The sequence below is a fragment of the Perna viridis genome, chromosome 11 (assembly GCF_037379345.1).
Source record: "Perna viridis isolate PV_CMFRI_1.1 ecotype Kerala chromosome 11, ASM3737934v1, whole genome shotgun sequence".
Classification (NCBI taxonomy): Eukaryota; Metazoa; Mollusca; class Bivalvia; order Mytilida; family Mytilidae; genus Perna; species Perna viridis.
The window spans coordinates 29,687,110-29,714,711 of record NC_142455.1 but is presented as its reverse complement, the minus strand read 5'-3'; the positions used below and the strand labels follow the sequence as shown (position 1 = coordinate 29,714,711).

The 27,602-nt window shown below is 34.7% G+C and overlaps 1 protein-coding gene across 7 annotated transcripts; it reads left to right on the top strand.

Annotated features, from left to right (window-relative positions):
- Positions 1-27,077, top strand: LOC148603656 (uncharacterized). 7 transcript variants are annotated; one of them, XM_088553223.1, is made up of 2 exons: positions 1-225; positions 25,940-27,077. In XM_088553223.1, the coding sequence occupies exons 1-2, from the start codon at positions 223-225 to the stop codon at positions 27,014-27,016; spliced, it is 1,080 nt and encodes a 359-aa protein (XP_088409349.1). In that variant the 5' UTR covers positions 1-222; the 3' UTR covers positions 27,017-27,077. The 7 variants fall into 7 exon arrangements, with proteins under 7 accessions (XP_088409349.1, XP_088409354.1, XP_088409347.1 ...); XM_088553228.1 differs by lacking the exon at positions 1-225 and adding an exon at positions 10,163-10,202 and having other exon boundaries at positions 26,052-27,077; XM_088553221.1 differs by lacking the exon at positions 1-225 and adding an exon at positions 10,164-10,202.
- Positions 27,078-27,602: the final 525 nt, after the last annotated feature.

The following is a 27,602-nucleotide window of genomic DNA, read 5'->3' as shown; positions in this document are numbered from 1 at the left end:
GGTGAAAATCCTATTTTTTCAGATGTAGGGTTCCTGAAAACTGAAATGCATATGTAGTTCAAACACATTCATATACAATGTATATAATTCAAATATTTTAAAGATAATTTTATTTCAAATAGATATTAATGGTCAACGTTCTCTGCTGATTAAGAACTGCTCGCGCCTGATGCACATGTACCTTCAACGATTCTAATACGACGTGCTTCAAAGACTACAGTCATGGTAAAACAAAATTATTGACATAAGACCTATATTTCACATAGGCTGCGTCTATTCGAAAATATGAAGGAACTAGTTCTATTACAGTGCTGTAGCCAGGTTTTCTTAATGGAGGTTTGGGGTGCGAACTGATCACTTACATGCAATTTTACTTGGTTATCTAGTATGATTTCTATTCAATTACAGGCTAATATGTCAATGAAAGATTTTTTTCTAAAAGGGGTTCCATCACACCCGTCGCACCCCCTGGATACGGCTTTGTATTAGAATCAAAATAATTTCACTTGGTGCCGATTTCATCCCGCCGTTCCGATGTCGGCATCGCGAGCTGCGGTATTAAATTAACTAAATTGTTGTTTTGAAACTAAATGAAGAAATAATAAGTAATTGTATATACAAACAAAGAACATATGCATGTGTACAATGTAGTTATGGCTTCCTCTCGAAAACCGAAATACTACATTTCCGTTAAGTACTGCTTTGTGCAAGATTTTCGGATTGATCCCCGTCTGGTACTGAATGTCGATTTTTTTGCATGTGCATCCTGGGTTTCTGTTACATATTATAGATTGTCTTTGTTTTGTATGTTTTTTTGTGGTTTTTTTTTTTGTATTGTATTGTATTGTTCTGTTTTGTTTGAATTTTTAATATTCTAAAAAGGAGTTCAGTAAGTCTGATGCATGTACTCATATCAATATTGTAACGGTTTTTTGATTCACCACTATGTATTACCACTTACTGTGTTGTAACCCTTCCACAAAAGATAATTTAAGGTTATATATGAAGCACTCTGTGTGTCTGTCTATCTGTCTGCTAGCCCGTCCGTCCGTCAATCCGTCCGCTCGACTGTTCACATTTCTTCTTTGTTGTGAAATATGATCAAATGAAAATGTTTTCAAGGCACGATCACTATTATAATTATATACAATACAACTGTTTTCATTGCCTTGTACTAATTAAAACGAACCGAGTGTAGTAGAGGTGTCAATTATTTGAAATAGCGAATATACCTCTGCGCAAGAGAGGATTTTAGATAATCATTTTTTTCTGAATGACTAACTTAAAGTGCAAGTATCATAACAACTCTCAATAAAGCGCAACACAAAAATTCCTGTACGAACCCAAGTCCAATGTTTAAGTACAGAAGTGAAAGGAGTAAAACGATGTGAAGGGGGACCGGGGTATTTATAATCCGACGACAAAGACTACATCAAGAAAACAATCAAGAAAACAATCAAAACACTATAAATACCCTCCCCCCTCCCCCTCCCCCCAAGAAAAAAAAACAAAACAAAAGAAAGAGCGATTGATTGATTGATTGTTGGGGTTTAACGCCCGAGCAGCAATATTTCAGCTATGTTCAGGCGTTGAATATGAATTAGGTGACAAAATGAAAATGAAATGAAACATTGGATGGGACACAAGGATAATGAGGTAGACAAATTTTGATTGCCACTGGAAATTGGGAGAGGTGGGTAGGTTTGGACAATTTAGCCTCCTGTGGCGGAGCTCTATGGTTCTTTAACATGCGAGGATCGTAGCATCTTTCCCAACACGTTGCACCACTATGGTTTCCGGTCAGGTTTTCCGTATAATGGCTTGACGATCCCAACATAAAACATATCAGGGGTATTCCATTCCACCTTCTGGGGCACACAACCTCGTTGCTTTGAGTGCAGAGCTGCCTAGTCCCCGTCCAGGGTTCTGAGCACTATTTAATCGCCTTTTACGACAAGCTTAGCGCTGCTGTGTGCCTATTCTTTTGACACCCGGACCTGCACGGGGTAAAGGAAGAAAGAAAAGAAAGTATAAAGAAACTACATACTACATGAATAACCAAAACTCTACTAAAACCTGAGAGTATGAGCTAGGTGAATCGGTAATATGAGCGTCTCTGAGTAATGACTTTAGTTTTGCTGCAACATTTTCTTTTTGTAAACGAAGTTCAAAACATCTGGGAAGTTTCAAGCTGTAATTAAAAAAAAACGCAATACGCAGGGACTGGTAGAAAATTACCACCTACAAATAAAGCTAGAAAATTGACAATTGTTTAATGAAAAGCCATCGCACTTGCTATAAATCTTCCTTCTTCGTCGATCTCTAAATAGGAGGTGAAGATATGAGGCAGTCCTCCTACCACTGTCTGTTGTGCATAAATACGTAAATGCAGTTACATAGAAATGATAGGTTTTACAAGTGTATTTTGGACGTGCTTACAAATTTCAAGAAAAAAGATACAAAGTAGAATGCTTCATTTTAATGAGTTTTGAGTATCGAGAATCTCAAAATGGCAGAAAACCAATCGAAAACGCTATCTCCTAAAATAACATGGGGTTATATAAAACCCTGTCTAAATAATTATACTGTTTAGATGATTGATTGTTGGGGTTTAACGCCCGAGCAGCAATATTTCAGCTATGTTCAGGCGATGAATATAAATGGATGATAAAAACAACATGAAATGATGATAAAATGAAAAATAGGACGGGACACAAAGATAATGGGGTCGACAAACTTTGATTGGCATTGGAAATAGGGAGAGGTGGGTAGGGTCGGGCAATTTAGTCGTCTGTGGCGGAGACAAATGGTTCCTACTCCGGGAGAATACCACAGAAGGGTTCTTTAACGTGCGAGGAACGTGGCATCTTTCCCAACACATTGCAGCACTATGGTTTGCGGTCAGATTTCCGGTATTATAGCCTGACGACCCCAGCATGTAATATGCAAGGGATACCTCATTCAACCACCTTGGGCATATAACCCAGTTTATCTAAGGGCAGAACGCCCTAGCTCACAGCGCCAGGATTCTTAGCACTACATAGTCGCCTTTTACGACCAGCTTTGCGCTGTTGTGTACCTATTCTTTTGACACCCTAACCCGCACGGGGCTTATGTACGAACAGTAAAGAACCAAAAGTATCGAATGTGAAAGCTAGCAGACCATATATGTGTATTTTATGGAACACTTAAGGCTTGAGCGGCTACTGAAAAATTGATGTTTGAAAAAGTATCCCCCTTTTTGATCCTTAATTTACGGGCGGAAAGGCCGCATGACATGGTGGTTTTTATTTCAAAATTTAAAAGCTATATGGGTGTATTTTAGCGTTAGATTAGAGAAATTTCACCCGGATCTATTTTTAGATTTTAGTTGAAGTGAGGACCCCCAATACGGATATTCATTATGAATAATTGCGTTCTTGTATCCAACAAACTCTCACTGACATTTATCTGTCCATTGAAAATTTCTTCTATCACGTGAAATCCCGAGTTGAATAGTTGAATCGAAGGCCCAAACTGTCAAGCGAGAGGAATGAACGTGAACTGATCGATTATATAGTTATCTAATTCAAGTAGTACAGCTTGATCGTGAATGGAGGAAGTTAATGATCGTGAGCTCTTCAGTTCAATTTTGTTACTTTTTCAATAATTAAAGCAGCACTGCAAACAAGGACAAAGCAAGGGTTTCTTTCGAAATTATCAAAATTTACCTAGTTTCGTTGATTTTGATAATTCGCACGCTTTGTCTTTCTTATAACATTAATTGGTGGCATGCTATTGAACTGGACTCTAATATATGGTACCAGCTAATGTTATGCGTCGCAGGTTCCATACATAAATTATACACTAACTTCAGGAAAGTTATTTTGAGTTAAGATTCAATACTAGTATTTAACATTCAATAACATGTAAGTGTATCATACCCTACATATGCTACATTACCTACAATTTTGTATTATCTGCTTTTCTAATACAGTATTATTTACGTGGTATAAAAAGTATTACATCAGTTAGTGTATATATGTGTCAGTGTAATACTATTTATTTTCTTTTTTCTTTTTTTCTTTTTTTTTTTGTCACGAGACTATTGTATTCTATTCGTATTTTTTTTTCTTGTTTTGTAAATCTCCATCTTTTAGAGGACATGAAGAACGCCAATCAATTATAAAGTTTAAATCTGGCCCCGTATTCACTAAAGACATGTCGTATCGTAAAGATTTGTCGTAAAAATACGGGACCAGATTCAGAAAAGATAGGTTTTACATATGACAGCCAATTGAATTTTTTCTTGATTACTCTGTCCAAGTTTAAGCATATTAAGTATAAAAATTAAGCAAGATTTCTCATGTTCAACCAGGCTATTCCAAAAGTACACATTCTTAGCTTGATAACAATTTTCATTGGAAAACATCCAAGTTCTCTATATAAACCATATAGTTCGGTGTAATGTCATCTGATATAAATGTTGAATGTAAATGCCCCGAGGAACCATGATTATTAAAAATTTTAATTGGAATTATTATTGATCATCAAAACTGCAAGTGCAGTTTTTCTACCACCTCTTTGTTTTCAAATCCCAAGACTTCATTCGAGTAACTAAACTGAAGTTAATACTTACATAATTAATTAATGCTATCAAAACATCGAAAAGTTTCAATTGTATATCAATATTGTGCAACTTATGGTTTAAGGAGGTAAAACTTGGGTAAGGGACACAACCCTTACAAATCATTGGAACGTTTGTATTCAGCATTTAACATCAATGTCATGTAAGCATTTGACTTTGACTGATTTCATTCTGTGTCAAATGAAAGCTTGATAGCCTTTGGTGAAATTGAATATGATACAAACATATCACTGACTTCATGAGTTATGTCCCTTACCCTAGGTCTACCTCCTTAATGCATACGTAGTTGTGTTTGCTTGATCAATTATATTTTCCCAGCGCAAAAGCTACGAAAATCCTAAATAAGATTAACAATCTATAGTTTTTACTTCTATTCCGTACAATTTATGGGCGTTCTCATCTTATATTTCCTTTCACTGAAAAACATTATTCTTCGTCGTTTGAGTATAGACATGATAATACTAATTGTAATTCATTTTCTGATTCAGCCCTCTGTGCACACTACCAGAAAATGTTTACATGTAGATGCATTCATTTATATTATCGACACTATACTCGACGTCACATACAACACATTTTCGCATTGAAGCTCTACTTTTTAAACCGTCGGGACTTACCGCTAGAGTTGTCTCTGAAGATAGTTCGCATATATGCATGACGTGTTAGTACCAACGAGTCACTTATTAGCTTAAACCATGCGTTATTCCTTACGGTAAAATCCCATACTAATATCCGCCATGTTGGTTTCTACGGGACGATTTGTTTACAAACGAAGTTCGTAAGTTCGTAAGTGGGTCAGCGCGTGTGTGGGGAGGTATATTGATGCATTATCGGCATTCCTAACTGCTATCCTTGAATTTTTGGCCTCGGCTGAATGTTTCACAAAGGTTTTCAGTGTAGAATAGTCAATGTGCATAGGTCGACTCTTTCATCTATTTCATCCCATATCGATGGCCAACCAGTCCGTCAAACCTACATGGTTAAGATTTTTTTTTTTTTTTTTGGTATTTTACTTGAAAACCCTTCTCTCCCTAAAAGGGCATTTGCTAATTTCATAGCAAATTGGATCAAATATATCGGGAAAAATGCAGGTATTGATACAAATCCATTCTACACGGGCTCATTAACTAGTAAAGCCAAGCAACAAGGTGTTTCTATAGTAGAAATATTAAAAATGGCTAATATGACAAATTTCCCAAATTTTAAACGCTTTTATTATATAAACCCAGCAGAAACGGAGAAGATGGTAGTTATTAGGTGACATTGTTGGGTGTGAATTTAGATAATCAAATATAATTATGTATATTCGCTTTAAACGTGCTATATCTTACCAGTTTTCCCATGTATAATTGAAGATTTTTTGAAGACGTTATAAACGTGTGAAATGAAATCGAAATTATTCGAGGAAAATGAATAAGAGCAATCCCACCCTCCCGAATCCAAACCCGGGAGTTCAACATGATTAATAGAATGAAAATCATTTCAGAATGAATGTATCAAACACACATGCAGAAACACCGTCTTGTATATCAGAGGTTATCAGGTTTGAACATGTTAATTATCATATTTTGAGATCTGCTATATTCATGTTTTATTCCTATTTAAAAATCTGGTACACTTCAAGTAATGTGGTACTAGACAATTCATGAATAAAACATTTCTGTTTTCTATTTATAATTATAGCCTTACAAGATATTGGTAATGAGGAATGATGAGTTTATTTTAGATAGATTTCAACGTTTACAATGGACTATTATATAACCAGTGGTGTATTGTAGATTCTAATATGACGCGCTTCAAAGCTCTTTAGACCACAGCCATGGTAAAAAATACAAACATTTCGTACAACACATAGGTTGCGTCTTTTCAAAAATATGAAGAAACTAGTCCTATTAGAATCGAAATAATGGAAATCATGGAAGCTTCATTTTATCTTTGTTTTACCGCGGGCTGGCCATTTATGTCGTTATTTAACCCCTCGCTAGTAATAAAGGACTTAAATGGCCAGGCCGTGGTAAAACAATGGTAAAATGGAGTTTCCGTGACTTATTTCTTCATTGACTTTTGTGGTATCGACACTGCTTTTTCTTATTTTTTTGAAAGGAAAATCTTTAATGAGTTCTATTCCAGTTTTTAATCGTCTCATAATTCTTTTAAGAATAGCATTAATATATATATTATTGTATTATAATCTATGTGTACTGTATGTATATCAGATAGTGAAATTTAAGTAAACTAAATCATATATTAATAATTGAAGAGATGGTGTATTCGATGCCCAAGCCCTACATAAATGATTATAATTGAACAGCAGCTAGATTATTTCAAGGGTACTAGTATAGGTTTGTCGTAATTTATTTTCACTTGAAATAGAAGTCATTAGATGATCTTCTGTACACCAACTAAAATAGACAGCACTAAGTTACCTTTTTTTTTTACACTACAGTGATTCTTTATACAGCTGATTCATTCTCGCAATTGAGTTTATTTGTAGGTAAATGTAATGTTATATCTTATTCATCTATAAGTCATTTCACTGGTTTAACGTCTTCTAGACATCTTCAATTCTAAAATGTTCTCCGGCTTCTTGTCGTCGATACATCCCTCTATACGTTATCACTGTGGTGTGGTGATAATAATATCCGGCTTGTGGTCGTCGATACATCTCGCCATACGTTATCACTGTGATGTGATTACAATGATCTCCGGCTTGTTGTTGTCGATACATCTCGCCATACGTTATCACTGTGGTGTGGTTAATGATCTCCGGCTTGTTGTTGTCGATACATCTCGCCATACGTTATCACTATGGTGTGGTTATAATGATCTCCGGCTTGTTGTTGTCGATACATCTCGCCATACGTTATCACTATGGTGTGGTTATAATGATCTCCGGCTTGTTGTTGTCGATACATCTCGCCATACGTTATCACTGTGGTGTGGTTAATGATCTCCGGCTTGTTGTTGTCGATACATCTCGCCATACGTTATCACTGTGATGTGATTATGAATTGTAAAGTGTATTATAAATGAAAATTGTAGTTCAGTATATACATCTTAAAAAATTGGAAGAAAATCCTTGATTTCAAACTCACATTAAAATGAGAATAAGCATAAAGATGATAACAAATAGTCGGTGACACTTAAATTTACTCACACCCTCATCATAATATACGAGAGTTGGTTTTTTGATATAAATTTTATGTCTTGAATAACCGTTTTCATAGGTGAGACTTTAATAAATTACCTTTAAGAAATAAATTATCCGTCTGAAAACTTAAAGTGTTATGTGTCTGTCCCTGTAAGAATCAGGCAGCGGATGAAACATGGTATGAAAGAAAACACGATTTGTAAATTTTATTTGACTATTTACACCATCAGAATCAATGAATTGAGACTAGGTTTTACTTATCATTTTGGAAAATTGAGGTATAATTTCACTGAATAGCACTGAACATTTTAAGGCTAGATAACTCTGTTAAAATTCTAACTTTTCTAACATTTTATTGAAAAATCTCTGAGCTTATCCAGTGATGCAGTTCAAATAACAATCGGGGATAAATTCGTTACAAACGTTCAAATCAGTTACTGTAGATATGGAGATGTTTTACACCATTAGTACTCTATACTACGCCTCTGAATTTTGATATCAAAATTAAATTATAAGGAAGGGATATTATATCTATTCGGTCTCAATGCCCGAGGTGCACACTTGAAAATATCTGCTACCCAGGTTATTGAGTGTAAACAAGTGGTCAAGGTTATTACTTCGTATGCCGAAAAATATATTTAAAAAAAAGCATGCCTTCATTAATTCCTACTTTTTTGTATAGTTTTAATATAATTATCAGCATACTTTGCCATACAAATATGTGGACCTACGTACAAAGAGTTCGATTTATTTATTCATTGACCCCCTGAACTTTATTGAACTACTTTTACTTTGCGCCTGCGATTGGTTGTTTTACCAATGACAGACACGGTTGTGTGCATCTGTCTATCATGGACTGTGTGTCATAGAAACACAACGAAAACGGCTGAAATGATCCTTATTTTTAGGACTACAAAAGTCTTCCGGCATAAAATTTGTTAGACGCCTTCTTATAAAAGTTATTGCCCTTGACAGGTGAAAATGACAGGTTTGCCAATGTCTTGAAAACTATGATAGATTTAGACTTTCATTTACTGAAATGATCCTTATGATAAGTCCTATCAAAGTTTTCCAGAGTCAAAATGTTTGGACAACTTCTTGTTTAATTTATTGCCCATGAAAGGCAAAATACACCCAGGTGAGCGATTCCAGCTCCTGGGAGACTCTTGTTGTAATTACGCATTAGATGTTTTCATTGACAAAGATGTATTTTCACACCTCACAGAACAACCATTTCTTATTCTTTTTAATGGCCAGGGGTTGATGACCAGTACTTGAGAACTCGGGGGTCATGTGACGAGACACACACATCCTTACAATGTTTAGTACCACGTCACGCTGCTATTGGTTGAGATCGGGAAAATTTAATTACTTTAAATGGCTAGCTATGTTTCAGTTTATAAAATGTATGTACCGTAACTTCTCCTTCTTTGCATATGTTAGCACTGATTATAAAATAATAAAAAAAAAGTTTTGAGACGTACTGAAAATGTTCTACTGCATTGACTTGGTGCATCGATGCGGCATTAACATAACTGACCAGAGTAATAAATGTTAGTATTCATTTTGATGTAGTGTCCTTGCCTTAATAGCATGAAAAATGACCCTAGTAGTAAAATAAAACGATAAAACTAGAAGAATGTTATTATTATGACTATCTCTAAAAAGAAGTAGTACGAAATCGAAAGAAGTGTTCAAGATAGTTTTGTTTTCACGATAAGAACTGCAAGACAAATGCATACGAAAATTTCGCAGTCAACTCTAGTACATTTAAATGGATATTCCGTAAATATAGAGGAAATAATACATCGAGGTGACGACATAGTTTATGTTTTTGTCCTTTATGGGATTCCGTAGGATCTAGATGCAGAGAATAAGATTATTATGACTATCTCTGAAAAGGATGAAGCCGAAATAAGATTTTGTTTTCGCGATAAGAACTGCAAAACAAGATGCATATAAAAATTTCACAGTTAACGATATATGTTTTTGTCCTCTTTGTGCTTCTGTAGAATCTAGATGAAAATTCGACTGATCAGGCAGAGGGTGAAACATGGTATGAAAAAACCCATTATTTATATAGTGTTTTTTGACTGTATGCACCATCAGAATAAAAAAAAAACATTTTCCTTATAATGTTGGTGCATTTAGTTATAATTTCATTGAAATGTACTGAAAATTGACATTTCAAGGGCAGAGATCAAATAATGGTCTTTTCAGACAGTAAAAGCTTCCTGGAGTTATATTACATTTTCAGATCAGTGGGATTTTGATATGCATGTTTCTGATTTTCCCATTTTGCCTGATTCTTACCAACACTTACACTAAAAACATTTACCTTACCTTACAAATGATATTCTTTTCATCTTTACACAATTCTAGACACGCATGAAAAACCGAACTCTATGGATATATACGAAAAATGTAAGTACACCGGTAAACATTTTTTAGATGTAGTAAAGATCATAAAGGAATAGAGACTGATTGGAACTATAGTATAGAAAAGTTATTGATGATTCTTTTCATTCCATGCTTATACATTACTTTATCTGAAACGAAAAATTCACAAAACAATTGAAAGCAAAAGGAAGCCTCGTTCCTTTGTACAATCTTACAGTTTTTAATTTCGTTTTTCAGCCACAGATTCAATTAAGCGAGGTCGCACCCGGCGCGCCCCCTCCAATATTACGAGAAAAAAATGTTTTTGCATGAAATCTTGATTTTTCACTATTTTTCACCTCCAAAAATTCGCTCGACATTTAAACCTATTTGCCACCCTCCTAACCTGAAATCCTGGATCCGCCCCTATGGATAGGAAGACGGGTAGCCAGCGATTTACCACACCTTATTCATGCATTAAGATAGATTCATTGAAATGAGATAATAAACTTTTTGAACGTTCTGTAGAATCTGGATGCATAGAATGCGAAAGGAATCCAATTAAACAAGCACTCGCACAACCTTCCGATCTGTCAGAATTAGTCCTTAAGATATGAACATCGTTTCTTTTCAAAAAATCTCTATCATTCAAGTCCGGTAGGTAGGATTAAAAAAGTGCCTTCAAATGAAATCGCTATTCGATTGATAAGTTTTGAAATGAGGAATATACCTAAAAGCTGCGGTAGCGGATTTGTATCGAGTCGAGTCCTGTTAAGGTTTACTTCCATTTTGTCGTAACTGCATGAGCGTATGGAATATGTGCATTTGTGGAGAAGTATAAATCAATAGGGAAGGATAGCACAAAAAAGTTGTACAAACCTTTACATGTTGTTTAGTTACCATATGACCTTGGAAAGTAATGATTTGTCAGGTCACTGACTTCTTGATGACTTTGAACTAAAATACGCATATCATGAGGCATTAATCTCAACGTAAAAAATAAAACCGTGTCATTCTAATTTTTTTTCAGTTTTTATCATGCGAAACCGGAGGCGATCGTTTTAAACTAAAGAAATCAAATTTATACCGAGCACTGTACACAAAACATCGTATCAGAGTTATTCATAGTAAATTCAATCATGTTAATTATTATCTAGTTCCTGCGAAATAGTGATTTTAGGTAGCCATAGATCTTAACCCGATGGTAAATAAGCATGAAATAAAACTAGTTATTGTGTCTATGAGCTACGAGATACCCTGAACTTATTCTATATTGAATATTGAATACCTAGACAAATCCACATGTGAAGTATCAATGCTATGCTGAGATAAGGACCTTTACGCAAACCTTTAACCAAGATCATGGAGATGGACGGACCAGAGTAAATTTATATGTCCCTTCCACAATCGTGTCTGATCAGGGCATACATAAGTAAAATGTGATGTAAACATTGCGTTTATTTGAGATGATATTGCAGTCTCAATACTAATGAGACTCAATGGAAGTTCATACTGACTTAAATTGAGTAGACTAGAGTTTGGGCTACGTGTGTATAAATGTATATAATATATTATTCATGGAGTTAATTTTCAAGTGATAAAGTCAAATACACAGTGACACCATTTTCCAATTTATCTGAAGGATCCGAACAAAGAGAAAAATGTGACATAAACTTCTGTAATGGGAGGGTGACCCCCGGAACAGGATCCCGAAGGACTTGGGTTAATAGTCGGGATTCGGTGGTTTAGTTGAAACTAAAGTTTGTTGATTAATATCAAACATCTATACAAAATAGATCAAAGTTTGACAAACAGGATTCGGAAACAGGCACTAAGCTTTTAGTAATCCGTCTCCTTATCAATACTGTCAATTTATACATTTAAACATACAACAGCATGCTTAGGAAATAAGAAACATCATGTACATGTACTACTATGTAATGCAATATTCCCTACTTGCGGAGCTCGGGATGCAGCCATATTTTATCCTGTTTTTGCAGTTACCTCCCGTAAGAGCAGGTATAATTTCGAAGTCTCTCTAATCGATGTTCGGATTCGGGTACAGAAAAAAGAGGTAACTCGAATGAAAATGGAATCCCCAGCAGATAAACACAACGGTGTTTCTAAAATTTACAGGGTGTTTCATTTTCTTGGTAGGTTACATAAGGATGATTTTCATTCGTATCCCGGGTAAAGAAAATGTATGTCTGGGTCAGTAGAACGACAAATTCTATTTTGACTTTCGAGATTTTCTAAAGTATCGTCGATATCGGATGGAAAACCTTACGTGTTCCGAATAGACATCTGCTCCAAAGGGAGATAAATGTTGACAAAATGTTGGTCCGCAAGTCGGGAATAGATATTGATAATGAAAAGAAATTAAACTTAAAAAAAATAATAATTATGTATGTAATCATGTTGGGAAGAATGAAAGGAGTATTGAAATGCAGTTCAACAGAAGCGTTTGCGCTGAACAATGTACTTCTGAACAAGTTTAAATACATAAATATTTTCGTCAACTGTTAGAATATCTGACCCATACAATAACAAGTTTATATCGATAGGATAATTAAGTGGTCATACTTATGACACTCGGTGGTTTGAATGGTCGAGACGTCGATAGAAGGGGTAAGGAACGGTGGTTGACGGCCCGGAGAGAAAGGATTATGGTTGGAAACAATAACTGTTCAGTGAAGTGAGACTCCGTTTAAAATAATCATCAATCTTCTTCATTTTGAACACAACTTTCGGGAACAATAACAGAGAAAAACATGCCGCAACGACAACGATTTAGACCCAGAAAGGTGTAACCCTCACAAGATATCAGTACCAATAGGGAGACTAATGTATCGCAGACATTGCAGATACTTATTTTGTACGTATGTTTGTTGCATTTTATAGGTCTTTTTAATATGTACACCCGGGCGATTTGACGTAAACGAAGCTAACGAACGCATTGCGAAGGCATGACGAATAGAATTATATTCTGTGTTTGAAATATAAAAAAGCAATACATTATTTGAGAAAATGAGACGATATAACGTTAAAGAATCGGCAAGATTAAGTTCGCCTTGACTTATAATTTCTGTTTGCGTTTAATTTAATGGTGAGGGTTCACTTTAAGGTCAACAAAATGCTATGACTTTGATACTTGTTAGGAAATGTAATATTTATAAAGCCAGTCTATATTGAATTTGTAATATAAATATTTCAATTACAATGCTATTTTAGATATTATGTAAATCACAGGCTGGCAGCATCCGGGGTTGGGGCATTCCTCACCGTTCCCTGCTAGATGACTCTTCGGTAGCCTTTGATAGTTTTTACTTAATGGTTGAGTTGTTTTCTCTTTGAATACTAGTAATTCTTATTTCCATTTCGTTCTTATTGTATAAACCCGTGTCTCATATACTCAATTTTATACCACACTCAACTTCTATAAGGTATATTTGAAAATACCTGTTCGTCCGTCATCAGTTCCGTTAATTCGAAATTTCAGTCACAATTATCTTAGCTCCCACTGAACGGATTAATTTAAAATTTTTGTATGCAGCTTCCTGTGTATGGCCGAGGCCATCCTTAAAAATGTTGGTTTGTTGTTTATCCACTCAAAATTTTGCATGTAAGTAGGTAGGTAGGTGAATCTTTTTTTTTTTCTGAAAAAGTTAAAAAGTGCATATTTTTAAAATGAAATGTACCAAAAATAGAATGAAAAAATTATCTTGGAAAAGACGAAAATAACATTTAAGTAGGAAGGGTTTTAAATAAGTCGGTCGATAAACAGCAAATAAAAAAATGTTTTATGATCGGCCTTATATGTTTTGTTACCCTCTGATAACTTCGTGTTTTACGGAACTTTTGAATTTTTATACCCAACCACACGTAGTATCGAGGTACTAGTATTGCGTGATGCCCCCCCAGAAAACAAAATCAGTTGAGTGTCCGTCTGTCTGTCTGCTCGTCCTTGCCCCCCCCGGACGCTTTCCAGATGATAACTATAACGGATGAACGAATGGATTTCTGAAACTTTGCACAATTGTTTAGTACTATATAACAAAGGATAAGTTCTAATTTCAGCTTTAAAACATGCAGAAACATCTTTCTTGTAGATTAATTGGTGGCGAGTTGAGGTATTTAAATGCATCATGGTTCAAAGAAAACCCATGGAGACGATATTCTACCGCTAAAGATGCAATATATTGTGGACCGAAATGAAGCTGCAGAAGATGCTGTGGAGAGAAAACAAAACTGAAAAAAAGACTTTGCGAAACCAGATTGTTTAGTCGATCCGATGCGTTGACAGTATTTAATCTGGCTTTTAATGTAGTAGTCGATACCTTGGAACACCTTCAGCACAATCATGATGATAAGCCCGGATTTGATTTTAATAATGGGTTGATCGTTTGTAAACACATTCTCCACGATGTGGTGCCTTTAGCAGGCTTTCTACAAGATTCAAGTTGTGATCTGTTATCTGCAATAGATGAGTGTCGAGTAGTAATACCTTAACTAGAGCGAAAGAGAAAGAATGATGCGGTCTGGGAATTTCTCTTTATGGAGGAAACAGATATTGCTGATAAACATGACAATGAGTCATCGTTTCCACGAAGGGCTGGTCGCCAACAGCACCATGCGAATGTTCCTGTAAACAATTCATCTGATTATTGGCAAAGGGCTCTTAAGTATGTATTTCTGAACTGCCTTTTAGACGACCGCAGACAGACTTATTGTTTCTGAGCCTAAGATTTCTTGCTAACTTTTTGCTGCCTGTCAAAGTTACAAGACATCAAGTAGAAGAAGACAAACTTGCTGAAATTTTCAATGCCTGCAAAACGGATATTCCTGGAGATTTGATTTCTTGAAAACGGAATTTGATCGTTGGATCTTGCGCTGGAGCTTGGCGAAGCAAAAACCTTCCACTTTATTTGATACTTTAAGTATGACCACTAAGGAGTTGTATTCATGTATGTGGAATGTGCTCACTGTGCTCCTCACGATGCCTGTAGCAAAAGCAACAGATGAAAGATCATTTAATGTACTACGTCGGATGAAAACATTCTTGCGAACAACGATGCATCAGGGGCGACTGCCATCATTAGGGTTGATGCACATTCACCGGGAAGTTCCTATAAATGTAGAGAAAATAATTGACAGTTTTGCATCACGCAAAACTAAGAAGCTGATTCTTATTAATTTAAACTGACTAGAACTGTAAACTCATCTGAAACCAGTAAAGAGGTTGATTGATATTTTATTTCATTTGCATGTTTTGATACTAATAGTTGATACCTGTAGTTACATTGTAATCTATAATATACAAACTTAAACATTTCGCTATTCAATGAATTACAACTTATCTTGCTCAGCAAATCATGGATAATGAAAGGATACACGAAAATGACACAAAACAACATAGAAACAATAAGACAATACTCCCTCTGGCAAACATATAAGAATCATCAAAATTGTAAAATTTCAACTTCCTGTGATTATTTTTAAAGATCTTTACTGCGATGATTCCATGCTTTTTGGGGTATTTTTTCAATTACAAATATCGTCTATGTGTCATAAATACCAGGAGCTTCCGGGATCTTCGCTGCTCGACCCGCTGGGGGCCGTAAGCGGCCAAAGACCACCCCGGTAAAATAGGTGCACACATTAATTATCTCTAGCTACGCCACTGGTCTTGCTGATTCCGTTCCGTTATATTGTCTCATTTTTATAGTATAATGTATTGGTTTTTTATATATTTCAAACACAGAATATAATTTTGTTCGTCATGCCTTTCCAAAGCGTTCGTTAAATTCGTTAACCAGCCGTTTTCGTTAGCGATACGTATACGGAATGTTGGGACTCGTTCTGTATTCGCTTACGTGTTCGTTTTTCATTCGTTAAAAATAATTCTGAATGCGATTTACTTGTTGTATAATCGTCTTAAGCTTGTTCAAAACATCATCTTTTCGTCTGACAGGTGTTGGACATAGTGACTATTCGTTTGCAGTTCGTTCAATTACTTATAGTGAAAGAGGGCCTAATGAGCTTGTGTTGCAATGTTTTTATTTGTACCAACTTTAAATAAAGGTTTTGAACAGAAACTTATAGAAACTCTCCCGCAATAACTACTATATTTGATATCATAATGATGATTGATTGTTGGTGTTTAACGCTCATGCAGCTATATTACAGCTGTATCTGGGCGATGAACATAAAGTGGATGATCAAATGAACACGAAATAAGGATGAAATAAAAATTGGGATGGGACGCATTTTTTAGGATCGACGAGTTTCGATTGCTAATGGAAATTGTAAGAGGTGGGTAGGGTCGGGCAAATACCACAGCAAGGTTCTTTAACTTGCAAGGAATGTGTCAACACGATACATCCTATAGTTTGCTTTTAGGTTTTCCGTATTATGACCTGACGACCCCAGCATGCCAGGTTAATCCTATTCAACCACCTTGGGGAAACAATCCAGTTGTTTTGTGGGTAGAGTACCCTCGTCCCTGGAAAAGGCTCTGAGCACTTTTTATCGCCTTTTACGACAATGTTAGCACTGTTGCGGGCCTATTCTTTTGACGTCCGGACCCGCACGGGGCGATTTGATATCAGAGAGAAACAATTGAGCAATCAGCAGACTTTTTCATTTATTCTTATATTGAAAAAGAGAAACTTGTAGCAAATCTGCATTACCCACAACATCATGGTGCTGAATCACCAGAAAAGGCGTTATATCCGTCCATCATAGGCAAAGGCGTTATATACGTCCATCATAGGCAAAGGCGTGATATCCGTCCATCATAGGCAAAGGCGTTATATCCGTCCATTGTAGGCAAAGGCGTTATATCCGTGCCTTAAATCATGTTAACTCGTAATATAAACAATCCTTGGTAGTCAAATAACAGAAAAAAACATCAGTAACAGGTTAACTACTTTTCCGTTCCAGAAGAGATCGTTTATATCAAGGTCAACTGGGAAAAACAAAAATAAGATCGGAGACATTGCAATGGGGTCCAATGGAACAGAAACTATATTTTTCTTACCACAAAGAATTTTTTAATGATACATTTTTTTTTTATAAAAGTGTTTAAGCATTTAAGGTATTTTATGTTCGGGGAAGTATTTCATCTATATAATTCTTTTAAATGTCAAGTAGTATAAATCAGTAAATCAAGATTCCCCAAAGATTCGACGAAAAGGGTGAATGTGAAAGAGGCCTACAAACGATGTGCACTTGACTGATACCACCACAAAATAAGATAAAATCTAGCAAAAGGGCTTAATTGGGAGATAGTAAGATAGGAATAAGTAAAAAAAAACACTTATTGCACATCGTGGGACAAACTTTCTTCTTTGCATGTTGATTATTTCTATACAAAAGACGAACGGTCAATGATTAATACGGACAAGTTGTACTTTTTTTGTCGTTTATATTGCAATACAAACAATATTATACATATTTTAGGCCTCCACTGGCCATTGAAGTGTACGCCATACTTGTGTTTTTTTTATTCTCAGTATTAAACTTAGATGTTAAAATGTACATGCTTACATGTAGCTCAATGTCTGTGACATCATGTCTTATATATATATATCATTCACTTACACATTAAAGTTGTAAAATGTGACTTGTGTGACGTCAAATTTAGATCTGGAATGAATATAGGACTTCTTGATAATTAAAACATATGTATGCATATTGGTCGGATCATTAGAAATGTGAGTATTGGTTTACATTTTATGCAGTTATTATAAGAGCTTCTACATATTTTGATTTTGAAGGGGGTTTGAAATAAGGAAGTTTAATTCGTATATTCAAGTGATTTTAATATAAAGAACATTTAACTTGTTTTCACATATTTTGACTTTAACAGGTAAATAAATGTAAATGTATAGTATGTATTTGCTTACGATGTCTTTTTTTGTTTTTGACATGAGAATTTTTTATATTGTTATTCCAATCTAATGTCTGTCATACTTAATTATGTTAAACGAAATGATAGTCACGTGATGAAAGTATGCACATTCTGTAACAGACAATGCTCGCACTGTCATGCTTATATGTACAAACATATTTTACAAATAGTTGATGTATGTAAATGTCGATACACACATACTATTTTCTTCCCTTTTAGTTTATAAAAGTGTTTTGTACGCTTTGTCCGGGTTTGTATAAAGTGTGATATTGTTGATGTTGTCGAAACATTGATAACGTGCATGGAAAGAGTGTCCAAAGCCGACAATAAGTACACGTGTATTTAAAGAAATGCTGAAGGTTCTTTCAATCTAGAATTTATTTGCTCGGAAAATAATCATGGTTTGTCAGATCCTATTATTGAACCATGTTATTGAAGTTTTCTTGTAATTGCATGTATTCCACCATCTGTTAGAGGACTCTAAAAGTAATTATTTAATAATATATTTCTGTGAAGAATAAATTAATGCCAGTTGAAGTTTCATGGGGAGTTCTGGGATGGGAAAAACCAGGAGTTCACGACAGAACAACCAACCGTCGTATGAGTTTAGATATCTCTTTTTAGCTCTTGCCATCACTTGGCGTCCGTCGTCGTCGTCGTCGTCGTCGTTGTTAACAATTTCTTCGAACATCTTCAATTCTGAAACTACTGTATAGATTTGCATGAAACTTATAATGATTGTTCCTTAGAATATCCTGCACAAAATGGCAATTTGGATTTTTGATCGGTTAAAAAACATGGCCGCCGTTACTAAAAATAGAACATAGGGGTCTGACAGCAGATTTTTGCATATACATGTATCTCCAAAAACGTTTGGTTTAGCTAAATTCTGACATGGTTAAAAGTATTTATCATGAGATCTATCTGTGGTCAAATTTTGGTGAAAATCTGTTGACCCATGTGGGAGACCTTTTTGGACTTCTTCCCAAAAACTACTATACAGAATTCAGTGAAAGTTAGTATTTTTGTATTTTGAATGTATCCTAAACAAAATGACCGTTGGATTTTTGATCTGTTAAAAAAAACTTGGTCGTCGTTAATACAAATAGAACATAGGGGGTCGGACAGTAGTTTTGTGCATATATCTCCAAAATTTTTAGGTTTAGCTAACATCTTTCAATTGCTGAAATGATCCTTATTATAAGGCCTACAAAAGTCTCCAAGGATCAAAGTTGCCGGGCGACAACTTATTGCCCTTGACAGGAGAAAAATTATATGTTTTTTGGCAGTTTTCTGCCAATATCTTGAAAACTATAATAGATAGAATGAAACTTTCAGTTGACGAAATGGTCCTTATGATAAATTCTCCCAAAGTCTTCAGGATGTCAGGATTGTCGGACAACTCTTTGTCAGAGTTATTGCTCTTGAAATGCTAAAAATTAACCAGGTGAGCGATTCAGGCTCCTGGGAGCCTCTTGTTTATTGTAATCGATTAAAGTTGTACATGTAAGCAAAAATGCCCTATTATTTTGATTTGATTCTTATTCATGTTCGAGTACAATGTGAGTCCATAAAAAATTGCTATTTTTACTGCAAAATAATTATCGATTCCGAGCTATATCAGGCAAAAATGTTTTCTGGATCAGGATGTTTTCATTTCGCAACGTTAACTCGAAACTAAAATTAACGACAAGAGGGAAAATTTTTCTATTCCAATTTCGTTAATTTTCTCTTCATATACGGGAACGTTCATTTGGCTCTTTCATATCCGTGTATATATTTCTCAACTAGTACGATATATCAGTGTAGGGATGTTTTAGATTTTAATGAATGAAATCTCTGTATTACCTGTAAATTGTTGAGTCAAGGTTTTCGTTACCCTAAATAAGAGTTTTGCTTCATTCTTCCATAAATTTAAAGATTTGATGCTGACGTTTGATTGTACTTGTCGTAACTTAATCAAAAAATGGGATTTTACATCCTAGTTTGGGTGCGTGTAAATTGAGCGACATTGTCTTTTCAGCGACTATCTTTTGAGCGACGCTTTTTGAGTAATTGCGTATATCATTTGAGCGACATCAAATCAATACAAAATATAAAAACGGCATATAAATTCAGCGACATATTTTTTAATTGATTAAATACAGATGTACATAAAATTCACATAAACGGTCCACCAGTTCGCACTGGTCAAAACTAGCCCTTTCTCGAATGTATTAGTTCAACTTCAGTGAATCGACCAGTACTTTTTCCCTTCTGAATATCACTCAAAAGATTAAACGACAATAAATAAAGACAAAAATATATTAGTGAAATACATTTAAAATGGAGATTGAGAAGTACACAACGAATCGAGGGAAAGAAGGTATAGTTGTTGATGGATTTAAGTATAGGCTTGACAAATCATATAGTGCCACACATCTTTGGAGATGTCTAAAAGCCAAATGCAAAGCCCAATGCAAGACAGATTTAACGGATTTGATGATATTGGACGGACGTAATGAGCATAACCATGAAAAGGAAGAAGAAAGAAAGATACAGAGACACAACATCAGACAAGCTTGCAAAGAATAGCTGAAGACAGCATAACAGAACGGCCACACAAGCTAATAGTACATGAAGTTGGGAAAACAGAGAACGCTAGTTTAGTCCCAGAAGATGTTGGCCTGATAAGACAAGCTGTTTATAGAGTAAGGTATGTTCAATAAAAGTATTTTAATATGATCATGATTACTAAAAATGAAGAAAACAACAAAATTGTTGTTCCATTGCTTATCTTATTATTAAACATATATAATGGTTTTGTGTCATGTAAATTTATTCCATATCCTATGAGTTCCTACTTCCACCTCCCCGTGGTGAGCAGGGGACACTGACTAACGGAAGAGGTAATAAGTATTTTTCTCAGGTAAATGTCGCTGAATTTAAAAAATAAAAAGTCGCTCAATTTATATGTGTTTTGTCGCTGAAAAGATCATGTCGCTCAAATTAAAAAAATGCAAAATGTCGCTCAATTCATCATCTCCCCCTAGTTTTTATGGCAATGAAATGAATAAAGCTCGAAAGTTTAAACAGAATCCTTTTTGTCTTGAAAAATATTTGAATAAACTTCTCCGTAAGGGTTATCTTCATCGTATCTTTGCTATGTTTTTATTTTTGTTCTAACAATGACTCTCTTGTCAATAAATTAAATGATATAGTAACTCAACTATATTACATGTGTACATTTCGTCCTATTACCTGCCATTACTTTTTATCTTGGCATTTGCACAAAGATTTCGTTTCACTTAGACATTTTATGTTTTCAATAAATACTGTTGGTTAAAGTTCAGCTAAAGTCAATATTTATGACATGAATGTTTTCATTCATAGTTTTAATGATTTATTAAATTTAGAGGTGAAACATTGTTAAATGCCTTAGTATTTGTATGTCATATCCGAGCGGAAGTCAAACTTTGGAAAAAATGATTTATAACTCCTATATAACAATACAACGAACGTGTATACAACATATTTTAGAATAAATCTATAGCTGTCAAAAACTAGATTTGAAGTCTGAAATTGATATAGTCCTTTTCTTACGTGTACATGTTTTATGCCTATGTACATGTATTATAGAATGTAAGTTACATATATAGCTTTTATTTTCTTGAAAAATTGCAATTTCTTAAAATTTAGATAAATTGAGATATTTTGAGCCATGATCCTACTAAATACCAACACCAATAAACATAAAATATCCAAATTGTCATTCAAATCTGTAATTCAAATTATTGTTAGCTTGCACTGCACTAGATATCTAGGCTACAGCATATTGCCATTTTATTACAAAAACATGTTCAAGTAAATCTGTACATTTATTTTAAATTTGATGTTTACACTTTTAAAATTTGCTATAAGGAAAATATGGCTGTAATAACATGTTTTCTGAAGGAAGGAAACATGCAGAAATGTGGAATACTGTATTAAGAAGTGTTAAGCAAAGTTTTAGGAACATAATAATTGCATTCTTAATATCTTGATTAAAATCATCTTGACAATTAATGTCCTATATTTTAATTGTAGCAAAAACTTAACATACAGACAACTGTACGCTCAATTGAATTAATTAGTACTTTAAAAAGTACTATATTTAAGAAATACAATAGAACCAGGTATACTTATTATATAGTTTCTTTGGATTTTGAACTCCCTGACAGAAACAGTGAGTACTCTTACGTGGTAGGTACAGCTTATTGTCTTTTGTCCTATTTAATTTGTTAAAGTGTTTGTATTCTGTATCGATCTCAAGAGTTAAATCCGAATTTCTATGGTTCTTTTTATTGTTGTATTTTCCTTCCACTGTCCCAGATTAGAGGGTGAATGCTTACTTTATATATTAAACCTCGACACATACTTCATGTGCCTGTCCCAAGCCAGAAACCTGTAGTCAAGTGGTTGTCATTGTTTTTTTAATGTTAATTGTTATTTGTTTTACGTTTTTTTTTCTATAGATAAGGTCGGGTTTTTTCTTTTATGAATAGATTCACTTCATTTATTTTGGGGCCTTTTACAGCTTTCTTTATGGTATGGGTTTTACCCATCATTGAATTCCATAGGGTGACATGTAGACGTTTAATTGTTCTTTGATTGACTTTTGGTGGATGACTGTTTCATCGGCAATCGCACCACATCTATTATTGTATTAAACTATATTATTATCCAAAAGATAAACAGGAACCTATCATAAGTACGTCTTTTGTTTTGGGTATTGGGAGGGCTGTATCTTTTCTTGTCTTGGGAAATCAAAAGAAGAATAAGTAAATTAGATATTAATTAAAAATATGTCTTGCCGTGTCAGTTTCTGTACATTGATTACATGAATGTAATTTTAAATAAAATCTTCCAATTAAATACCCAAAAAAAAACAAGCAGGCACAGTTTAATGGTCTGTACGACTTCACAAAAAACTTGACGAGTCATAATAACTGCCAGATGTGAACGAAGAAAGATAACTCTAACTTACTTGTAAGGATAGTAAGATACATGCTAGACTATTCAAAACGGATAACGTTTGAGCAAATTGAGTATTGAAAATGTTTCCGTGCAAAATGTAGAACAGTTAATTGCTCAAACAAAATAGACTTAAGGTTACTTTCAGAAACTTAATTGGGTACATGTGATTTATATAGACAACATACCCCTTCCTCATGCCTATGGTCATACTATGTCCGCATGTTGGCTCTTGGTCAGTAGATGTAACTTGTTTAGAAGAATACCAGTTTTATCAAAAGTCATGCATGTGATGCAGTAAACCATTCAGTTTGTAGTATAATACTGTACTACGGAAGCTGTGGAGTCACATGAAAAAAATTGAATTACAAATTGTGCCCATAAATTGCTTACGATTTTATAACTTGTGCAGGCTCGCGCGTTTCAGTTACAGTTGCGATCACTTTTAGCATCTCTTAAATTCTGTTAGAATCTATCAGAACAGAAGACAGAACAGAAATCTGGACAAATCTTGATATGGTTTGACAGAGGATGTCCTGGGTCGTGACAAAGAAATACTATAAGCTGTTCTAAACTGACATACCCCTGGACAGTTTCTGACACTACTCTGTCATACTACTACGTCATTTAAAACAGGAAGTTCGATTAATTAAAAAGGAAAACTATTCAAAATACAAGATTAGACCATTAAATCTTTTATGCGTGACATAATTTAGAAATAGAAAATCCGATAAGAAAAAAAACATTTTTATGTAAAAATGAAAATGAACCAAAATAATCGTAAAATTGACGTAAAAATGACGTAATTTAGAAGAGTAGTATCATAACCTGTCAGGAACTGTTCTTGGTAGAAACTCTTCAGAATGACGTCAAACAGAATAGGTATAAATGACAAGATGTGTCATGGGTCTAGTTTAGAATTGTTCTGTCAGATTCAAAGAGAGGTTAGAAGTGATCGGCACTGTACAGGGGCCTGATGGGTTATTTCCGTTCTTCGTGATCGGCGCATTTTCGCTATCGTGATCCGTTTTTCTACAGATTTATTTTTCATGATTCGTAATGAAAGCATTGCTCGTGAATCGTTTTCATTCACGTGATTATTTTTCATTACGGAAATAGAGAGTTCCATTGAGTTGTCTTTCTTGCTTAAAAAAGTTGGTGGCGATAGTTTTAAAAGTGCAATTAGGTTATTTTTAAGTGCAAACATGGCACCCCCGACGGCTGAGAGCAGAGAGCATTCAACAGACAACACGTAAACAAGTAATGATCCAATAATGTGATTGTACCTTAATTGAACCAATCTACAACACAAACAGGGGCGTAGCTAGGCCTGTTTTATTTGTACGCAAAATTACGGCGAGGGGTCTTGGGGGGGGGGGGTCGCTCAAGGCCCCCAGTGAGTCATTGCATAAAACCCATATTTCATCTTTAAAATGTGTATTTTTATTTTTGTTACTTTTTTTGTGCACCCCCACTCATCAACCAAAACATGATTTTCAGGTACCCTTATACCTCCCATTTACGAATCTTTAAAAATAAACTCAGGCATTTTTGTATTTTTTGGCTACTTTTTATACCTCGTTGAAAAAAAATCTATATTTAAAGTTATTTGCTTCTACGAACTTCTACTTTCTACAGAACGTAGCAAACTGACATATGTACGTATCATCATGTAGCCAAATGTCTCAACTTTACAATAGTATCATAATTGCGGTAATACTTAGGGTTTTGTAGTAAAATGAAAAAAATATACCCCTACCCCACCGAAAAATCACTTAAATTGACATATTTTTCAACTTCAGAACCCCTACTAGAATATTTATGCTTCAGTGAAAAATGGCTTATTTGGTATTTTCTGTTTAATATTATCACAATTTATACTTCAGGGGTTCTTTTGATGATTTTTTGGCGATTTTCGTAGTCAGAATTTATGAAAAAAAAAAGCTAAAAATGGGATTTTCGATTTTTCGGTCAAAAGTCACACAAATTCGACTTTACAAGTTATTGCTGCACTAAAACGTCTCAAATTTGGCATCATTCGATAGATAATTTACTTTTCTACATAAATAAACCACGAAAAACTATATTTCAAAAAAAAGATTTTCAAAAACCGCAAGTGTTACCGCAACTGTTTTGGTATCATTGTAAAGCTGAGACATTGAGCTATACAATGATTCCTCAATTTGTTGAATTAGTTTACACATGCTATCCTAGGAAGGCTAAGACGCTCAAACAATTGAGTCACAAAAATCTTGGCTTTTTACCCAGTGGGGTACATATAAAGGCTTATACTGACAAAGAATCCGAGAGTATTCTTTGGCGACAAATTGATTCGGTAATGGGAGGTACATTGTATAAAGGTACCCAAAAATCACCATGAAGTTGATGAGTTGGGGTACACGGTGGACCCTCCCAGCCCATGGACACCCTCCCCCCCCCCCCATCAGGCCCTTACTGTAGTAAATCGTGCGTGCGCTATTGTTTAATGTTTTGCAGAGTTTTCGTTGTTACATACCTTTAAACTTATTAAATACATTTTCAAGTATTTCTTTGCAGTTATGTTTTTCTTTATTTGCTTTTTTCACTAATTTGTGTTTCTATAAACTTTTTTTTCAATTGTTTCTTTTTTTGTCTAAATATATAGTGTCCTGAAAATGTAGGCAGATAGAAGGCTTTGTTTTGGTTTTGGTTTTGTCTTCGCTGTCTACTCATAATTCACATGTTATTTTACAATCCATGAGTAATTATTAATGTTTAAATGCATCACATTCTAATCAGATACTTTTAACGTTATATTATCTATATATATTAACATTTTTTTTCAGCATGTATGTACTGCATTAATAATATGAATGTTTTTAATTTATGTCTATTTTAGAGCATGGTCTTCAGATTTAATGGACATCTGGTATTTATCATATTGACGATAGCCTGTTTAGGTTTTATTTTCTATGGAACAGTCAGTCAGTGTAAAATAATTTTTTTTACAGAAAACGAACCTAGCAAAAAGGAATACGTTTTCCAAAATAGAGATTCCACCATTCAAAGTAGTAATGACATCATAAATACCAATCGTTCAATGGATGCTCCACTTGTTCTTACTTTTCACGATAATCAATGGATGCGCGAAAAACTTTGTACACATTACAAAGATTATAATAACAGAAAGGACTTTCAGCTTCATGACTTTAGGACTGATGCTGGAACAGTTAAACTATTTACTTATGACTCAGGCGACTTTATTTCTTCGCAGATAATTAAAACGGGTGCGTTCGAAGTTGGAACTATCAATAGGGTATTGCACGAACTGAAAAAAGACAGTCGATTGAACCTTATCGATATAGGTACTAACATAGGCCAACATTGTGTAGCTGCAGCTCTTATAGGTCGGGAATCTTTGGCCATCGACGGTTCAAAGGGAACTTTAGAGCATTTGTGTGCCTCAGTGCAATATTTGAACATGACTAATAAAATAATTATGATAGATAATATCATGTCGAATACTAAAGGTGAGAGAACGGTACGATACAGCGCCAGCAATAAGGATTTCGGAAGTACATTTGTAGAGTTAGATGATATTCATGATAAAAAGATGATTCAAATTCCAGAGGTTTATTGGAATAGAAAAACGGTCCGACATGACGCAGTGGCTCTAGACAGTTTTCTCGACCTCCCTTTTATAAATCGTTTTCAAAGAGTATTGGTTAAAATGGACGTGGAAGGACACGAAGACAAAGTTTTACAAGGAGGTGTCAATTTCTTTGATAAGATGCACGTTGCAGGTGTTATAATGGAATGGATATGGCACAAAAATCGGAAGTCTGGGAACTTTATTAAATCTTTCATGGAGAAAAGAGGATTTAAACCATATGAACTACCTCGAACTAAGCCTTATACAATATCAGATCAAAACCCCCAGAAATGGCCACAAGATGTGCTTTGGTTACCATATTAATTGTACATGTATCTTCGTAATACTTTTCTGCTTACATGAGTAAATATTTTAATATGTAGAAGATTCAATTTCTAACCAAATGGCCTTACCTCACTTATCTCACCTATCCTCTTCGTAACTTAAAGGTCCTAAACAATGGTAGTCAGTAACAAAATCTGAATGAAATTATTTCAATTTTCAGGGGCCGGTCCAGACCCTTTGAAAAAAGGAGGGGTGCCAGCCGGGTTCCTCAGAAAAAAAGGTGCTGATTTGACAATTCCACGCATACAAATGACAATTTTTTCAATAAAAATGAGGGATGCCCTCATCTTGCACCCTCTGCATCCCCTTCTAGATCCGCCACTAAAATAGGTGAACATAATATTTTTTGTCAATGAAGTCTATTTATAGACTGAACTTGACTTAGAGATCGTCGGCAACCAAATTACCTAACCAGGGTAGACATTTTAATATATAACTAATAAAATGACACTCCGCGGGTTATTCTCCTTGCAAAGTTTGCATTTAGATGTCGGTTCGCCGCCGATCATACTCCATGTCAAATATGTGATGTTTACTTTAGGTACAATAAGGGTGTATAACGATA